General features: G+C 45.3%; 1 protein-coding gene across 1 annotated transcript in view; it reads right to left on the reverse strand.

Moving 5' to 3' along the window:
* tmem8b (transmembrane protein 8B) overlaps positions 1-20,977 on the reverse strand; it is a 222,202-nt gene that overhangs the window by 49,183 nt on the left and 152,042 nt on the right. Inside the window, exon 6 of the mRNA XM_031829529.1 lies at positions 10,513-10,943. Within this exon, the coding sequence (XP_031685389.1) occupies positions 10,513-10,943 (431 nt within the window). The remainder of the gene's footprint in view (positions 1-10,512; positions 10,944-20,977) is intronic.

The raw sequence follows: 20,977 nt of genomic DNA on the forward strand, positions 1-20,977 counted from the left end.
TGCTCAGGTAACTGATCCTATTCCCACTACTTCACAGAGCTATCATAATACTGCTACCATGTTCCCAGGGGTATTGTCAGGAATATTATTGTGCCCATCAAGTTGAATTCCACTATTAGCTCTGTTACTGAAGACCACTGTGGTAAGCTCCTCCAGTGCTATTGTATCAAATACTGTTTTCAAATCACGTAGAGGGCTTGTATCACTGAACTGCACTGTTGGTAAGTAAGCATTTCACGGTAAGGTCTCCACTTGTTGTATTCGGCACATGTGACAAATAATTGATTTGATTTATCAATGTACAAAGTTTGATCAAATATAGACTTTCTTGACATCTGGGTGCATGACACGAACGCATATAATCTGGTTCTCACAGAGACTTGGCTAAATCCTGGATAAGGACATTGACCAGTATTGTAGTACAGTCTGGTCTCTAGACCACATGTTGAGCGTCTCGGTCTTGTCTCGGTTTTGGATACATTTGTAATCGGTCTTGACTCGATCTCGGACAGTGAGGACTAGTAATTTGCTACCGAGACCAGCTGAGACCAGCGGAGTAAAAAACTCATAATTATCTGCCTCTTATGGTTCACCAACTACTTCTCAGACAGAGTTCAGTGTGTAAAATCGGAGGGCCTGTTGTCCGGACCTCTGGCAGTCTCTATGGGGGTGCCACAGGGTTCAATTGTCAGACCGACTCTTTTCTCTGTATACATCAATGATGTCACTCTTGCTGCTAGTGATTCTTTGATCCACCTCTACGCAGACGACACCATTCTGTATACCTCTGACCCCCCTTCTTTGGACATTGTGTTAACAAACCTCCAAATGAGCTTCAACACCATACAGCACTCTTAAATGCTAGTAAAATGAAATGCATGCTCTTCAATTCGATCGCTGCCCGCACCCGCCCGCCCGTCCAGCATCACTAGTCTGGACGGTTTTGACTTAGAATATGTGGACAACTACAAATACCTATGTGTCTGGCTAGACTGTAAATTCTCCTTCCAGACTCACATTAAGCATCTCCAATCCAAAGTTAAATATAGAATTGGCTTCCTATTTCGCAAAGCCTCCTTCACTCATGCTGCCAAACATACCCTCGTAAACGGAATATCCTACCGATCCTTAACTTCGGCGATGTCATTTACAAAATAGCCTCCAACACTCTACTCAGCAAATTGGATGCAGTCTATCACAGTGCCATCTGTTTTGTCACCAAAGCCCCATATACTACCCACCACTGCGACCTGTATGCTCTCGTTGGCTGGCCCTCGCTTCATATTCGTCGCCAAACCCACTGGCTCCAGGTCATCTATAAGTCTTTGCTAGGTAAAGGAATTGCAAAAATCGCTGAAGCTGGAGACTTATACAGTGGGGCAAAAAAAGTATTTAGTCAGCCACCAATTGTGCAAGTTCTCCCACTTAAAAATATGTACCTATGATGAAAATTACAGGCCTCTCTCATCTTTTTAAGTGAGAGAGGCTTTTTAACTGACTAAATACTTTTTTGCCCCACTGTATATAAAAAATAAAATGGTGCCGTCTGGTTTGATTAATATAAGGAATGTGAAATTATTTATATTTTTACTTTTGATACTTAAGTGTATTTTTGTAATTATATTTATTTTGTACTTTTTCCACTACTGGCTGCACATTGCCTCAGTACTGGTACCACATTGACTCAGTACTGGTACCACTGGCTGCACATTGCCTCAGTACTGGTACCACATTGACTCAGTACTGGTACCACTGGCTGCACATTGACTCAGTACTGGTACCACTGGCAGCACATTGACTCAGTACTGGTACCACTGGCAGCACATTGACTCAGTACTGGTACCACTGGCTGCACATTGACTCAGTACTGGTACCACATTGACTCAGTACTGGTACCACTGGCTGCACATTGCCTCAGTACTGGTACCACATTGACTCAGTACTGGTACCACTGGCTGCACATTGCCTCAGTACTGGTACCACATTGACTCAGTACTGGTACCACTGGCTGCACATTGACTCAGTACTGGTACCACTGGCAGCACATTGACTCAGTACTGGTACCACTGGCAGCACATTGACTCAGTACTGGTACCACTGGCTGCACATGGACTCAGTACTGGTACCACATTGACTCAGTACTGGTACCACTGGCTGCACATTGCCTCAGTACTGGTACCACATTGACTCAGTACTGGTACCACTGGCTGCACATTGCCTCAGTACTGGTACCACATTGACTCAGTACTGGTACCACTGGCTGCACATTGACTCAGTACTGGTACCACTGGCTACACATTGACTCAGTACTGGTACCACTGGCAGCACATTGACTCAGTACTGGTACCACTGGCTACACATTGACTCAGTACTGGTACCACTGGCTGCACATTGACTCAGTACTGGTACCACTGGCTGCACATTGACTCAGTACTGGTACCACTGGCTGCACATTGACTCAGTACTGGTACCACTGGCTGCACATTGACTCAGTACTGGTACCACTGGCTGCACATTGCCTCAGTACTTGTACCACTGGCAGCACATTGACTCAGTACTGGTACCACTGGCTACACATTGACTCAGTACTGGTACCACTGGCAGCACATTGACTCAGTACTGGTACCACTGGCTGCACATTGACTCAGTACTGGTACCACTGGCTGCACATTGACTCAGTACTGGTACCACTGGCTGCACATTGACTCAGTACTGGTACCACTGGCTGCACATTGACTCAGTACTGGTACCACTGGCTGCACATTGACTCAGTACTGGTACCACTGGCTGCACATTGACTCAGTACTGGTACCACTGGCAGCACATTGACTCAGTACTGGTACCACTGGCTGCACATTGACTCAGTACTGGTACCACTGGCTGCACATTGACTCAGTACTGGTACCACTGGCTGCACATTGACTCAGTACTGGTACCACTGGCTGCACATTGCGACAGTACTGGTACCACTGGCTACACATTGACTCAGTACTGGTACCACTGGCAGCACATTGACTCAGTACTGGTACCACTGGCAGCACATTGACTCAGTACTGGTACCACTGGCTGCACATTGACTCAGTACTGGTACCACTGGCTGCACATTGACTCAGTACTGGTACCACTGGCAGCACATTGACTCAGTACTGGTACCACTGGCAGCAGATTGACTCAGTACTGGTACCACTGGCAGCAGATTGACTCAGTACTGGTACCACTGGCAGCACATTGACTCAGTACTGGTACCACTGGCAGCACATTGACTCAGTACTGGTACCACTGGCTGCACATTGACTCAGTACTGGTACCACTGGCTGCACATTGACTCAGTACTGGTACCACTGGCTGCACATTGACTCAGTACTGGTACCACTGGCTGCACATTGACTCAGTACTGGTACCACTGGCTGCACATTGACTCAGTACTGGTACCACTGGCTGCACATTGACTCAGTACTGGTACCACTGGCAGCACATTGACTCAGTACTGGTACCACTGGCTGCACATTGACTCAGTACTGGTACCACTGGCTGCACATTGACTCAGTACTGGTACCACTGGCTGCACATTGACTCAGTACTGGTACCACTGGCTGCACATTGACTCAGTACTGGTACCACTGGCTGCACATTGCCTCAGTACTGGTACCACTGGCTACACATTGACTCAGTACTGGTACCACTGGCAGCACATTGACTCAGTACTGGTACCACTGGCAGCACATTGACTCAGTACTGGTACCACTGGCTGCACATTGACTCAGTACTGGTACCACTGGCTGCACATTGACTTAGTACTGGTACCACTGGCTGCACATTGACTCAGTACTGGTACCACTGGCTGCACATTGACTCAGTACTGGTACCACTGGCTGCACATTGACTCAGTACTGGTACCACTGGCTGCACATTGACTCAGTACTGGTACCACTGGCTGCACATTGACTCAGTACTGGTACCACTGGCAGCACATTGACTCAGTACTGGTACCACTGGCTGCACATTGACTCAGTACTGGTACCACTGGCTGCACATTGACTCAGTACTGGTACCACTGGCTGCACATTGACTCAGTACTGGTACCACTGGCTGCACATTGACTCAGTACTGGTACCACTGGCTGCACATTGACTCAGTACTGGTACCACTGGCTGCACATTGACTCAGTACTGGTACCACTGGCTGCACATTGACTCAGTACTGGTACCACTGGCTGCACATTGACTCAGTACTGGTACCACTGGCTGCACATTGACTCAGTACTGGTACCACTGGCTGCACATTGACTCAGTACTGGTACCACTGGCAGCACATTGACTCAGTACTGGTACCACTGGCTACACATTGACTCAGTACTGGTACCACTGGCTGCACATTGACTCAGTACTGGTACCACTGGCAGCACATTGACTCAGTACTGGTACCACTGGCTGCACATTGACTCAGTACTGGTACCACTGGCAGCACATTGACTCAGTACTGGTACCACTGGCTGCACATTGACTCAGTACTGGTACCACTGGCTGCACATTGACTCAGTACTGGTACCACTGGCTGCACATTGCCTCAGTACTGGTACCACTGGCTGCACATTGACTCAGTACTGGTACCACTGGCTGCACATTGACTCAGTACTGGTACCACTGGCTGCACATTGACTCAGTACTGGTACCACTGGCTGCACATTGACTCAGTACTGGTACCACTGGCTGCACATTGACTCAGTACTGGTACCACTGGCTGCACATTGACTCAGTACTGGTACCACTGGCTGCACATTGACTCAGTACTGGTACCACTGGCTGCACATTGCCTCAGTACTGGTACCACTGGCTGCACATTGACTCAGTACTGGTACCACTGGCTGCACATTGACTCAGTACTGGTACCACTGGCTGCACATTGACTCAGTACTGGTACCACTGGCTGCACATTGACTCAGTACTGGTACCACTGGCTGCACATTGACTCAGTACTGGTACCACTGGCTGCACATTGACTCAGTACTGGTACCACCTGAATACAGCCATGTTTTCTTTTACTCGTTATCGTTATTCATTATTTTTTATCTCACACTTAGAGAAATAACAGAAGTTGTCCTTGCACAGTGAGTATCCACGGGGACAGCTATTTGGATGGATTGATGACCCAGTTTTTGACAGGTTTCTAAACTCAACAAAGTTGCACTTTTTGGTGACTGATTCTTGAAAATGGTGCTCTGTGTATTAGATTTGAGGCTAAACACCTCTACAGTGTCTCATGTAATTAATAGCTTCCAGAACGTTGCTTTCTCTGACCAAAAGAAACTAACTCCAAACAGTGTTGTAGGTGACTCTGTTCTTTCTACCCTCTGCCTCTCACGTTGTATTTCAGAACCTACCTAAGACTTTCCATGCCAACCTTCAGAACCAGTGCTTTCCATGCCAACCTTCAGAATCAGTGCTTTCCATGCCAACCTTCAGAATCAGTGCTTTCCATGCCAACCTTCAGAACCAGTGCTTTCCATGCCAACCTTCAGAATCAGTGCTTTCCATGCCAACCTTCAGAATCAGTGCTTTCCATGCCAACCTTCAGGATCAGTGCTTTCCATGCCAACCTTCAGAACCAGTGCTTTCCATGCCAACCTTCAGAATCAGTGCTTTCCATGCCAACCTTCAGGATCAGTGCTTTCCATGCCAACCTTCAGAATCAGTGCTTTCCATGCCAACCTTCAGAACCAGTGCTTTCCATGCCAACCTTCAGAACCAGTGCTTTCCATGCCAACCTTCAGAATCAGTGCTTTCCATGCCAACCTTCAGAACCAGTGCTTTCCAACAGCTGTGTTGGATGACGAGAAGTTGTGGAAAACCAAGGAGTCGTGGCCACAGTGAAACGGCCAGTGGGAGACTTCCTCTTCATGAAGAGCACATTTCTGAGTTTGTGAAAGTGTACCAGATGTATGAATATTCAGACTCTTTTAATATCGGTGACCTCTTTACCAACCATAGCATTGGGAATCCATCGGTACGCATATCAGCTCGGACCATTACATTCCTGACATTCAAACCTGGTGAATTGGATTATCATGCCCTGCATTCCCACCATTCATCAACAGACAGGTTCATTACACTTGTTCATCAAGCGTTCAATTATAGGCATTTGTGAAGGTAACAGTTGGATTTCAATCCGTAGTGTGTCTTTGTGCATTTGATTTTCATTTGATAGCGTAACGTGGTATTTTAATGTGTGAAATTGTTGTTTTTCAGATAATGGCAATGATAGTCAATTTAATGAGTGTGTGTGTGAGAGGCTAATCCCAAGAGTGAAGGAGCAAGTCCAGTACATATTGGCCCTCGAGGCCATTAAAGAGTAAGCAGAAATCTTCTCCACTCCTGTCATTTACTCCCATCAATGTTGCAGTGGAGCTCAGTCCCTCTGCTCTTCCTTTCAAATCCCTCTGCTCTTCCTTTCAGCTCCCTCTGCTCTTTTTTCAGCTCCCTCTGCCCTTCCTTTCAACTCCCTCTGCTCTTCCTTTCAACTCCTTCTGCTCTTCCTTTCAGCTCCATCTACTCTTTAATTACAGACTTTTTTATTTCTTCCACCTCCTGTACCATGTCACATGGTTGCTTTTATTCAGTCCGCTTCGGTACAACATACTATGGAGAAGTCACACTCTCATGATCCACAATCATTTCTGACAAGGCCTTTGAAATCCTCCCCTCACTGGAAGCCCCACTTCCCACAGGTGATGAGCATGAGACTCGGATTCATTCCTTCAATTATTCCTCTCTTCACCTCAGTGTGAACACAGTGTGAACACGGATGCCCGCGACCAACTCCTGTGTGCCTATGGGAGCCTACTCAAAGAGAGAGGGTGGCCAGGTTGTGTCTGTGTCTTCCTCGGTCCAGCAGTGCTTGCCTCTCTTCACAGAGTTGTTGATGAAGGGTCGGGTCCTATGTGGACTGATTAGATTGGGCTCAACCTGCTAAACAAGTGCTGGGATAGATGTCTTGTTCAGTATACGTAGCGTTAAGTCACTTGGTTATTCTAAACGGAACGTGCTGGCTAGCTTAGCTTAGGCTAAAAAGCCTCCTGGCTGACATTGGCTAGAATGCTTACCTTCCAGCGAGTGAAATATACTAGCTTTCCACCGGTGTTATGGCAAACCCATGACTATTTTCAGTCCCCCCCCCCCCCCCCCCCACCGAGCACTTGGCTGAGGTAAACCCCCAGAGCAAGGGACCTTGGCACGGATCTGAGTGACCAGTGCACCCCTCTGCAAAAACATTATTGTGACAACAGTGACAACTGTGACAACGTTTGGCAAACGGGATACTACGTCAGACATTACCAGAGCCCCTAGTGACCGTAAAGGGCCGGGCTTCATGCTATACAGTCTCACAGAAGCACAATGTATATTGGAAGCTTGTCCATGTTTAATGCTCCCCCTTCTGTTACCCTGCATTCCACAGTGTTCACAGGATTCAAGGGGTATATCAATCTCCCAGGGTGAGAGTGACAAGTTGGGTCAGTGTCCTCCCCCATAAGTGGCTCAATACTGTGATTTATTGCTGATTCCTGCCTCTAGCTCACTAGTCCCTATGAGGTGTCTAGTGATACAGGTTATGGGCTCAATCTGCAATTCATTGTTGGTAGCAGTCAGGGAATGAGCAGGGTTGGACACAACTACGTTATTATCCCACACGCAGTCTCTGTGATTCATATGAGGCCACAAATGAGCTGCCTGTCCCATCAACAGGTCAACTGTTCGCAAGGCCTCAGCGCCCGTTTTGAGGAAATATCCTCCCGTCTCCAGAAGCAGGCAATCCGAGTGGTTCCAATGTCGAAAATCTGGTACAGCCGGTATTCCTGGTTATGAAAAGGGGCGGGACTTAGCAACCCATTCTAGACGTACGTGCCCTCAGCAAACACAGACTACAAACTCATGAGCTACCAGCGACTGGCTGCATAGTGGAGGAGGCAAGCAGTGTTACATCACAGCTACTGTCCAATATTCTGTCTCCAGGCTTCATCTGACACCAGAAACATATCTATCTGACTCCATCTCACAGTATTCTGTCTCTAGGATTCATCTGACACCAGAAAAATATCTGTCTGACTCCATCTTACCGTTCCCGTTCTGTGAGCTTGTGTGGCCTTGGCATTGTGCATGGTGATCTTAGGCTTGAGTGCAGCTGCTCGGACCATGGAAACCCATTTCATGAAGATCCTGACTAACAGTTATTGTGCTGACGTTGCTTCCAGAGGCAGTTTGGAACTCTGTAGTGAGTGCTGCAACCAAGGAAGATTTTTACGTGTTATGTGCTTCAGCGTTCTGTGAGCTTGTGTGGCCTACCACTTTGCGGCTGAGCCGTTGTTGCTCCTAGACGTTTCCACTTCACAATAACAGCACTTACAATTGACCGGGGGCAGCTCTAGCAGGACAGACATTTGGCAAACTGACTTGTTGGAAAGGTGGCATCCGACACCAGTGTTACTACAACTCATAAACCCCCTCGGTGCTGAAGAACCTCAGATTCAGAAGTGAAAAAACCCTGATAAAACTATTACAATACACAGACAGTCCACGAATTGTCCTTTATTGTAATACATGATGATGACGTTTTAACGAAAACACTGTATAAATGTCTAGTAAATGTCTATCGCCTTACCTATCTGTTATAAAAGACAATCTAACGAGTTGTTAAGCTATATTACAAATAACCTAGTGTCTAAACATTCCCCTGAATCTCCCTTTCCTCATTAGCCTACTGTAGTAGTTCTGGAATACATTTCAACCACTATACAGCCAGAATATTAGGCCTAACTAGCAGTAGCAGGCTACATGATCTGTGTCGGTGTGTCTTTCTCTGTTTTCTTACTACGCTGACAGCACCACAGTGTGTTCCTTATGAAATATAAAACACTTTTCAATTTAAATCATCCAACATGTGAAAAGCAAATATTGGGAGCATTGTTGTGCTGTCATCTTTTTCGGGTTCTCTCTCTGCTTTTTGAAGGTGTCCAAGGACATAGATGAGGGCCGAGACCAGAGAAGGGTCCAGTAGTACATCATGAAACAGGAGCACCAGAAAACCAGGAAGTATAGGACCCAATACATACTCAACCACACAGCTGTCAAAGTCCTGGATGAGTTCCCATGTCTCTGTCAAAGTCCTGGATGAGTTCCCATGTCTCTGTCAAAGTCCTGGATGAGTTCTCATGCCTCTGCCAAAGTCCTGGATGAGTTCCCATGCCTCTGTCAAAGTCCTGGATGAGTTCCCATGCCTCTATCAAAGTCCTGGATGAGTTCCCATGTGTCTGTCAAAGTCCTGGATGAGTTCCCATGCCTCTATCAAAGTCCTGGATGAGTTCCCATGCCTCAGCCAAAGTCCTGGATGAGTTCCCATGCCTCAGCCAAAGTCCTGGATGAGTTCCCATGTCTCTGTCAAAGTCCTGGATGAGTTCCCATGCCTCAGCCAAAGTCATGGATGAGTTCCGGCAACCCATCACTACTTTAAGACATGAAGGTCAGTCAATATGGAACATTTTAAGAACTTTGAAAGTTTCCTCATATGTAGTCGCTAAAACCATCAAGCACTATGATGAAACTGGCTCTCATGAGGACCACCACAGGAAAGGAAGACCCAGTTACCTCTGCTGCAGAGGATAAGTTTATTAGAGTTACCAGCCTCAGAAATTGCAGCCCAAATAAATTCTTCATAGAGTTCGAGTAACAGTCACATCTCAACATCAACTGAGACTGGGTGAGTCAGGCCTTTATGGTCAAATTGCTGCAAAGAAACCACTACTAAAGGACACCAATAATAAGAAGAGACTTGTTTGGGCCAAGAAACACAATCAATGGACATTAGACCGGTGGAAATTGCTCCTTTGTTCTGTTCAGTCCAAATGTTTGATTTTTGGTTCCAACCGCTGTGTCTTTGTGAGACGCAGAGTAGGTGAACAAATGATCTCCGCATGTGTGGTTCCCCCCGTGAAGCATGGAGGAGGAGGTGTGATGGTGTGGGGGGTGCTTTGCTGATGACACTGTCAGTAATTTATTTAGAATTCAAGGCACACTTAACCAGCATGGCTACCACAGCATTCTACAGCAATAAAATGAATGACAATAAGCCTAATTCACTTCCTGGAACTAAGGCAGAGGGACAAGGAGGAACTACGACAGTCTAACAACCTGGGAGGGATAGGTAGGTATGATGTACTGCTACCAGACATAGTCTGTCTGTCTGGTGGTGTGGACATGTAAAACACAGTGCGATTCCCCTACTAGAAGGAAATGCTAGCCTGAGTATTTAACCAACAAATCACTCAGGGAAGGTAGCTTTAGTATCTCAGTATCTAAGAGCTAGGTACAACATAATTACCAGAAAATTGTCAGGACTTTAGTCTGTGTTTAAACAAAACAGTACAAGAATTGCAAACGTCCTTCCCACTGTGTGGTTGAGTGAGAGAGGGAAAAATGACAAGGTACAAAACACATCTTGTAGTAAAATCGTTTTGACACTCACCAAGTTGAGTTTGAGTTCCATATTGAGGACTCCTCCACTGTCCAGGACAGGCATGAGGTTAATGGAGAACACAGCAGCCCTGTCCGGAGGAACAGAGATGTTCGGACCAAAGAAGATGTAGAAGTGGACAGAGAAGGTGTCCAGCTCATTCCTCAGGGTGGGCCGGATGGGCCAGCACCTGTTGGGGTCGGAGCTGGGAGCCATATGGGTTATACTGTCCTGTGGGGAGAGGAGGGAGCCAGCGGGGTCCGAAGAGGAGGAGTTCTGGGCGTGGCTGGGGAGGCCCGGGAGGCCGGCAGGGGTGGAGGGGAGCGTCTCAGAGAGAGAGAAGCCCATAGCACTGCCAAAGGACTGCGGCAGGTTGAGATTAGAGCTGGGGCCAGAAGAGGAGCTGGAGGGGGAACCCTTAGAGGCGCTGGATTTGGAGCAATCTGGAGATTGAAAGAGAGAGAGATAGAGAGGGGGAGAGAGAGATAGAGAGAGGGAGAGAGAGAGAAGGGGAGAGAGAGAGAGGTAGAGAGCGAGAGATAGAGAGCGAGAGGTAGAAAAGGAGAGGGAAAGAGAGAGAGATAGAGAGGAGAAGAGAGAGGGAGAGAGGTAGAGAGAGAGAGAGAGAGAGAGAGAGAGAGAGAGAGAGAGAGAGAAACAATGGAGTCATTGAGGAAGAATGGGGAGACAGAGAGACAGACAGACAGATAGACAGATAGACAGACAGACAGACAGACAGAGGAAATGTGTCATGTCATGGCAATACCAGTGTGAAACAGGCCTCTCCTCTCTTCTCCTCTCTTCCCCTCTCCTCTCTTCCCCTCTCCTCTCCTCTCCTCTCTTCCTGTCTCCTATCTTCCTGTCTCCTCTCTTCCTGTCTCCTCTCTTCCTTTCTCCTCTCTTCTCCTCTCTCCTCCTTGCCTCTCTTGTCTCCTCTCCTCCTCCTCTCCTCTCTGCTCAGGCCTAGTTTGCACATGTGCCTGTTAGGTTGCCTGGCAGTATTATCTGTAGAGAAGTGTCTGAGTCAGTCTGAAGTGCTCTCATGGGCGGCAGCAGCAGCCTGTCGACACCACACACACACACACACACACACGCACACACACACGCACACACACACACAACTCAGAGGGTTAGAGAAACAAACAAAAGGTGGATCATTGTCAAGAGGCTTCTATTTCCTCTCATCTCCACATCAACCAGTCAGATCATCTGATCGTCTGGAAGCAGAAAAACATAACAGGTCCTGTGTGTTGAAATGATCAAATGAAGTGGAACTATACACCTTTCAGCAGCAACGTTTTAATGGGTGACTGTGGTTAAACAGACGTTTTAATGGGTGACTGTGGTTAAACAGACGTTTTAATGGGTGACTGTGGTTAAACAGACGTTTTAATGGGTGACTGTGGTTAAACAGACGTTTTAATGAGTGACTGTGGTTAAACAGACGTTGAAATGGGTGACTGTGGATAAACAGACGTTTTAATGGGTGACTGTGGTTAAACAGACGTTTTAATGGGTGACTGTTGTTAAACAGACGTTTTAATGGGTGACTGTGGTTAAACAGACGTTTTAATGAGTGACTGTGGTTAAACAGACGTTTTAATGAGAGCAGAGTGAATCAGAGACGGTACTAGAGAGAGTACTGAAGATAAACACTGTGTGTGTCCATGAGAACAAAGGCTATTTTACACTAAGGGATTATAATTAGAGTTACAATTCGAGTGTGTGGACGTGTTGAACTAAACTTGTGGGGACCACAAGAAATAAAATCAAAATCAAATCAAATTGTATTGGTCGTATACGCAGACGTTATTGCCGGTGTGGCGAAGTGGTGCAGTAATATCTAACAATTCACAACAATGTACACACATCTAAAGTCAAATAATAGATTTAAGAAATATAGAAATATTAGGATGAGCAAAATATACACTACATGATCAAAAGTATGTGGACATGTGCTCATCGAACATCTCATTCTAAAATCATGGGCATTAATACGGAGTTGGTTTCCCCCCTTATCTGCTATAACAACCTCCACTCTTCTGGGAAGGCTTTCCACTAGATGTTGGAACATTGCTGCTATAACAGCCTCCACTCTTCTGGGAAGGCTTTCCACTAGATGTTGGAACATTGCTGCTATAACAACCTCCACTCTTCTGGGAAGGCTTTCCACTATATGTTGGAACATTGCTGCTATGACAGCCTCCACTCTTCTGGGAAGGCTTTCCACTAGATGTAGGAACATTGCTGCTATAACAACCTCCAGTCATCTGGGAAGGCTTTCCACTAGTTGTAGGAACATTGCTGCTATAACAGCCTCCACTCTTCTGGGAAGGCTTTCCACTAGATGTTGGAACATTGCTGCTATAACAGCCTCCAGTCATCTGGGAAGGCTTTCCACTAGATGATGGAACATTGCTGCTATAACAGCCTCCACTCTTCTGGGAAGGCTTTCCACTAGATGATGGAACATTGCTGCTAAAACAGCCTCCACTCTTCTGGGAAGGCTTTCCACTAGATGTTGGAACATTGCTGCTATAACAGCCTCCAGTCATCTGGGAAGGCTTTCCACTAGATGATGGAACATTGCTGCTATAACAGCCTCCACTCTTCTGGGAAGGCTTTCCACTAGATGATGGAACATTGCTGCTATAACAGCCTCCACTCTTCTGGGAAGGCTTTCCACTAGATGTTGGAACATTGCTGCTATAACAGCCTCCAGTCATCTGGGAAGGCTTTCCACTAGATGTTGGAACATTGCTGCTATAACAGCCTCCACTCTTCTGGGAAGGCTTTCCACTAGATGTTGGAACATTGCTGCTATAACAGCCTCCAGTCATCTGGGAAGGCTTTCCACTAGATGTTGGAACATTGCTGCTATAACAGCCTCCACTCTTCTGGGAAGGCTTTCCACTAGATGTTGGAACATTGCTGCTATAACAGCCTCCAGTCATCTGGGAAGGCTTTCCACTAGATGTTGGAACATTGCTGCTATAACAGCCTCCACTCTTCTGGGAAGGCATTCCACTAGATGTTGGAACATTGCTGCTATAACAGCCTCCAGTCATCTGGGAAGGCTTTCCACTAGATGTTGGAACATTGCTGCTATAACAGCCTCCACTCTTCTGGGAAGGCTTTCCACTAGATGTTGGAACATTGCTGCTATAACAGCCTCCACTCTTCTGGGAAGGCTTTCCACTAGATGTTGGAACATTGCTGCTTTAACAGCCTCCAGTCATCTGGGAAGGCTTTCCACTAGATGTTGGAACATTGCTGCTATAACAGCCTCCACTCTTCTGGGAAGGCTTTCCACTAGATGTTGGAACATTGCTGCTATAACAGCCTCCACTCTACTGGGAAGGCTTTCCACTAGATGTTGGAACATTGCTGCTATAACAGCCTCCAGTCATCTGGGAAGGCTTTCCACTAGATGTTGGAACATTGCTGCTATAACAGCCTCCACTCTTCTGGGAAGGCTTTCCACTAGATGTTGGAACATTGCTGCTATAACAGCCTCCACTCTTCTGGGAAGGCTTTCCACTAGATGTTGGAACATTGCTGCTATAACAGCCTCCAGTCATCTGGGAAGGCTTTCCACTAGATGTTGGAACATTGCTGCTATAACAGCCTCCAGTCATCTGGGAAGGCTTTCCACTAGATGTTGGAACATTGCTGCTATAACAGCCTCCACTCTTCTGGGAAGGCTTTCCACTAGATGTTGGAACATTGCTGCTATAACAGCCTCCACTCTTCTGGGAAGGCTTTCCACTAGATGTTGGAACATTGCTGCTATAACAGCCTCCACTCTTCTGGGAAGGCTTTCCACTAGATGTTGGAACATTGCTGCTATAACAACCTCCAATCTTCTGGGAAGGCTTTCCACTAGATGTTGGAACATTGCTGCTATAACAGCCTCCACTCTTCTGGGAAGGCTTTCCACTAGATGTTGGAACATTGCTGCTATAACAGCCTCCACTCTTCTGGGAAGGCTTTCCACTAGATGTTGGAACATTGCTGCTATAACAGCCTCCAGTCATCTGGGAAGGCTTTCCACTAGATGTTGGAACATTGCTGCTATAACAACCTCCACTCTTCTGGGAAGGCTTTCCACTAGATGTTGGAACATTGCTGCTATAACAGCCTCCAGTCATCTGGGAAGGATTTCCACTAGATGTTGGAACATTGCTGCTATAACAGCCTCCACTCTTCTGGGAAGGCTTTCCACTAGATGTTGGAACATTGCTGCTATAACAGCCTCCACTCTACTGGGAAGGCTTTCCACTAGATGTTGGAACATTGCTGCTATAACAGCCTCCAGTCATCTGGGAAGGCTTTCCACTAGATGTTGGAACATTGCTGCTATAACAGCCTCCACTCTTCTGGGAAGGCTTTCCACTAGATGTTGGAACATTGCTGCTATAACAGCCTCCACTCTTCTGGGAAGGCTTTCCACTAGATGTTGGAACATTGCTGCTATAACAGCCTCCACTCTTCTGGGAAGGCTTTCCACTAGATGTTGGAACATTGCTGCAGGGACTTGCTTCCATGCAGCCACAAGAACATTAGTGAGTTCGGACACTGATGTTGGGTTATTAGGCTCGCAGTCGGCAGTCCAATTCATCCCTGAGTGTTCGATGGGGTTGAGGTCAGGGCTCTGTGAGCTGTTGTTGCTGCTAGACATTTCCACTTCACAATAACAGCACTTACAGTTGACCGGCTCCAGCAGGGCAGACATTTGACGAACTGACTTGTTAGAAAGGTGGTGCCACGTTGAAAGTCGCTGAGATCTTCAATAAGTCCATTCTACTGCCAGTGTTTGTCTATGGGAGATTGCATGGCTGTGTGCTCAATTTTACACCTGTCAGCAACAGGTGTGTTTGAAATAGCCGAATCCACTAATTTGAAGGGGTGTCCACATACTTTTCTACAAACAATGCATTCAGAAAGTATTCAGACCCCTTCATTTCTCCACATTTTGTTACATTACAGCCTTATTCTAAAATATATTATATAAAACAATTGATTGCATATTTTCTTTCCTTTTTCATCAATCTACGAAATAAATTTGATTTGGTTAAATAAAGGTGAAATGAAAAAATGAAGCAAAAGAAATGCTATTGGAATCCAAACAGTCTCTTCCTGTTTGGTTTCTACCGCTTTATGGAGTCAGACTAACACTGTCTGAATGGCACACATACGACATCCATGTAGTTGTCTCAAGGCTTAAAAAACATTCTTTAACCGAATGTCACCTCCCCTTCATCTACACTGATTGAAGTGGATTTAACAAAGTGACATCAATAAGGGATCATAGCTTTCACCTGGTCAGTCTGTCATGGAAAGAGCAGGTGTTCCTAATATTTTGTACAGTGAGTGTATATAATATCCATATATGATAAATATATATATTTTTTCTTCTTTTTTTTTCTCCCCAATTTCGTGGTATCCAATTGTTTAGTAGCTACTATCTTGTCTCATCGCTACAACTCCTGTATGGGCTCGGGAGAGACGAAGGTTGAAAGTCATGCGCTAGGCCAATTGTGCGCTGCCCCATGGACCTCCCGGTCGCGGCCGGTTACGACAGAGCCTGGGCGCGTACCCAGAGTCTCTGGTGGCGCAGCTGGCGCTGCAGTACAGCGCCCTTAACCACTCCGCCACCCAGGAGGCCCATATATGATAAATATTGACCCACTACACACACACACATCTGTCCGAGCGATATCAGCCAAACTGTCTCTGTTCATCAGTCTCATGCTGTGTTTTAGCGGGTCACACACCAGAATCTTCTCAGTGTTCTACTATAACATAACGTAGCCAGCAGTTAAAGGCTGGATGAATCATACAATGAGATTTGTTATTGAACTTTTATTTGATCAGGGAATCAACACCGAGGGGCTCATTTCCAGTGTACACAATATACACAGACCTACAATATACACATTTAAAACTACACATGCAGAAATGCATGTTCAAATACACAAAAATCGACTACTATCAGTCAACTGTCTGAGCGGCACCAGAACATCCAATTGTAATAACATCTGCGAATTGTTTCAGCAGTGGGGCATTAAAACTAAAAGTGGATTTACCTAATTCGGTGGGGACCTGAGGAATCTCATGAGTTAACCCTGTGAACGGGTTTGGTATCTCGTGTTTTTATACTTTAACACCAAAGTTAGGCAAGTTGGAAGCTTGTGTAGTAGAGATTTGGAAAAAGAGAAGGAGTGATGAACCTCTGTGACGTTAATGAGGACCAGACAACCTTCTGATTCAGTATGACGTGTTGCATATTGAAACTGTCTCCTGTGATACCAGACAACCTCCTGATTCAGTATGACGTGTTGCATATTGAAACTGTCTCCTGTAATACCAGACAACCTCCTGATTCAGTATGACGTGTTGCATATTGAAACTGTCTCCTGTAATACCAGACAACCTTCTGATTCAGTATGCCATGTTGCATATTGAAACTGTCTCCTGTGATACCAGACAACCTTCTGATTCAGTATGACGTGTTGCATATTGACTGTCTCCTGTGATACCAGACAACCTCCTGATTCAGTATGACGTGTTGCATATTGAAACTGTCTCCTGTGATACCAGACAACCACCTGATTCAGTATGACGTGTTGCATATTGAAACTGTCTCCTGTGATAGTGGAAGGCGTTATGGTATCTAGAGGTTTAGTAGTTCCTGCTGCATTGCGATAAATGTTGTCACCATAGGTGAAGAGGCGACTCCGGGATGCTGGCCTTCTAGAAAGAGTTCCTCTGTCCAGTCTCAACGTCAACAGTGAAGAGGCGACTCCGGGATGCTGGCCTTCTAGGCAGAGCTCCTCTCTCCAGTGTCTGTGTTCTTTGCCCATCTTAATCTTTCCTTTTTATTGGCCAGTCTGAGCTATGGCTTTTTCTTTGCAACTCTGCCTAGAAGGCCAGCATCCCGGAGTCGTCTCTTCACTGTTGACGTTGAGACTGGTGTTTTGCAGGTACTATTTAATGAAGCTGCCAGTTGAGGACTTGTGAGGCGTCTGTTTCTCAAACTAGACACTCTAATGTACTTTTCCTCTTGCTCAGTTGTGCACCGGGGCCTCCCACTCCTCTTTCTATTCTGGTTAGGGCCAGTTTGCGCTGTTCTGTGAAGGGAGTAGTACACAGCGTTGTACGAGATCTTCAGTTTCTTGGCAATTTCTGGCATGGAACAGCCTTCATTTCTCAGAACAAGATTAGACTGACGAGTTTCAGAAGAAAGGTCTTTGTTTCTGGCCATTTTGTGCCTGTAATCAAACCCACAAATGCTGATGCTTCAAATACTCAACTAGTCTAAAGAAGGCCAGTTTTATTGCTTCTTTAATTAGCACAACAATTTTCAGCTGTGCTAACATAATTGAAAAAGGGTTTTCTAATGATCAATTTGTTTTTTTAAATTATAAACTTGGATTAGCTAACACAATGTGCCAGTAGAACTCAGGACTGATGGTTGCTGATAATGGGCCTCTTTACACCTATGTAGATAGTCCATAAGAAAATCTGCCGTTTCCAGCTACAAAAGTAATTTACAACATTAACAATGTCTACACTGTATTTCTGATCAATTCGATGTTATTTGAATGAACAAAAAAAATAGCTTTTCTTTCAAAAACAAGGACATTTGTAAGTGACGCCAAACTTTTGAAAAGGTATATTTCTAAAATGTCTAAAGGACTGCCAGTCACAAGACAAATCTGCTAAGTTAAATCTTTCAAGACAATTCATGCGGTTAGATCTGCCCTTTACCCTTAATACCTTATATGGAGCATGCTTAAATAAAACAGAGTTAAACAGAGAGGTAAAACATTTAAGGGCCTGATGCGAATCAGAGATAAGAGGACACACCCTCCAAGGTCATACAGGAAATGCTTCTCATTGGAAGTTCTACCATGTATCTTTGGGCTGGATACTTACGAGGAGCGGTTGTCAGTGTTTTAAGTTGGGGCCCGGGTTTGATCAATTGAGTAAAAATGTTCCTCAGTACAAATATCTTTCAGTCTATCTGATGCTATGAGAGAGAGAGAAAAACTGATAGTGGCATCAACCAATTCAGGTTAAGATCACCCAATATTAATAATTCTGATGTAGTATAGGTGCACTGCAAGTCAAACAATTTGCTAAGAGCGGGAGGGCGATAAACTATTATTGCATGGGGACAGAGGTGTTAATATTTAAATGTTAATTTCATATTATTTTGACAGGGGTCAATGAATCAATGCTGAGATCAAGTTCTATTTTCAAGATGAGTCTGGCACCACATTACACTTCAAAATACAATACACACATGAAACTACACATTTGTAAAAAAAAACATTAAAATACACGGAAAGAGAAACACAATCATAAAAAAACAGACCCATTCTTCAGTATAAAGGTCCCTTAACAACCATCTGAAATGCCCTGGAGACACCAATTCCCCCCCATTTGAAAGTGCATTGTAGATCATTTCACACACAAGGTGCAAGGAAACCAAAGGCTTCTCTATCTAACTCTCTAGACACCAAAGGAGTGTGAACGTGTTTGATAAATTGTCATTTTAAATCTTAACAGTGATTTTAGGTAAATCAGGAGTTTGTGGGACAGGACTTTGTAAACAAAAAGAGCGCAATGATGTGATCTACGTACCTTCAAATTTAAGTATGCTCTCTCTAATTCTCTCTTTCTTTCTTCCTCTCTCTCTGAGGACCTGAGCCCTAGGACCATGCCTCAGGACTACCTGGCATGATGACTACTTGCTGTCCCCAGTCCACCTGGCCGTGCTGCTGCTCCAGTTTCAACTGTTCTGCCTGCGGCTATGGAATCCTGACCTGTTCACCGGACGTGCAACCTGTCCCAGACCTGCTGTTTTCAACTTTCTAGAGACAGCAGGAGCGGGAGAGATACTCTGAATGATCGGCTATGAAAAGCCAACTGACATTTCCTCCTGAGGTGCTGACCTGTTGCACCCACTACAAACACTGTGATTATTATTATTTGACCCTGCTGGTCATCTATGAACATTTGAAAATCTTGGCCATATTCTGTTATAATCTCCACCCGGCACAGCCAGAAGAGTACTGGCCACCCCTCATAGCCTTTTTCCTCTCTAAGTTTCTTCCTAGGTTCTGGCCTTTCTAGGGAGTTTTTCCTAGCCACCATGCTTCTACATCTGCATTGCTTGCTGTTTGGGGTTTTAGGCTGGGTTTCTGAACAGCACTTTGTGACATCAGCTGATGTAAGAAGGGCTTCATAAATACATTATTGATACCTGCTGACTAGAGACACAATCTGCTTTCTGCTGACTAGAGACACAATCTGCTTTCTGTTGACTAGAGAGAGACACAGTCTGCTTTCTGTTGACTAGAGACATAATCTGCTTTCTGTGGACTAGAGACATAATCTGCTTTCTGCTGACTAGAGAGAGACACAATCTGCTTTCTGTTGACTAGAGACATAATCTGCTTTCTGTGGACTAGAGATATAATCTGCTTTCTGCTGACTAGAGAGAGACACAATCTGCTTTCTGCTGACTAGAGAGAGACACAATCTGCTTTCTGTTGACTAGAGACATAATCTGCTTTCTGTTGACTAGAGACATAATCTGCTTTCTGCTGACTAGAGACAGTCTGCTTTCTGTTGACTAAAGACACAATCTGCTTTCTGTGGACTAGAGATATAATCTGCTTTCTGCTGACTAGAGAGAGACACAATCTGCTTTCTGCTGACTAGAGAGAGACACAATCTGCTTTCTGTTGACTAGAGACATAATCTGCTTTCTGTTGACTAGAGACATAATCTGCTTTCTGTTGACTAGAGACATAATCTGCTTTCTGTAGACTAGAGACATAATCTGCTTTCTGTTGACTAGAGACATAATCTGCTTTCTGTTGACTAGAGACATAATCTGCTTTCTGTTGACTAGACACACAATCTGCTTTCTGTTGACTAGAGACATAATCTGCTTTCTGTTGACTAGAGACACAATCTGCTTTCTGTTGACTAGAGACATAATCTGCATTCTGTTGACTAGAGACACAATCTGCTTTCTGTTGACTAGAGACATAATCTGCTTTCTGTTGACTAGAGACACAATCTGCTTTCTGTTGACTAGAGACATAATCTGCTTTCTGCTGACTAGAGACACAATCTGCTTTCTGTTGACTAGAGACACAATCTGCTTTCTGTTGACTAGAGACATAATCTGCTTTCTGCTGACTAGAGACACAATCTGCTTTCTGTTGACTAGAGACACAATCTGCTTTCTGCTGACTAGAGACACAATCTGCTTTCTGTTGACTAGAGACACAATCTGCTTTCTGCTGACTAGAGACATAATCTGCTTTCTGTTGACTAGAGACATAATCTGCTTTCTGCTGACTAGAGACAATCTGCTTTCTGTTGACTAGAGACACAATCTGCTTTCTGTTGACTAGAGACATAATCTGCTTTCTGTTGACTAGAGACAATCTGC

The sequence above is a fragment of the Oncorhynchus kisutch genome, linkage group LG8 (genome assembly GCF_002021735.2).
Source record: "Oncorhynchus kisutch isolate 150728-3 linkage group LG8, Okis_V2, whole genome shotgun sequence".
Taxonomy (NCBI): Eukaryota; Metazoa; Chordata; class Actinopteri; order Salmoniformes; family Salmonidae; genus Oncorhynchus; species Oncorhynchus kisutch.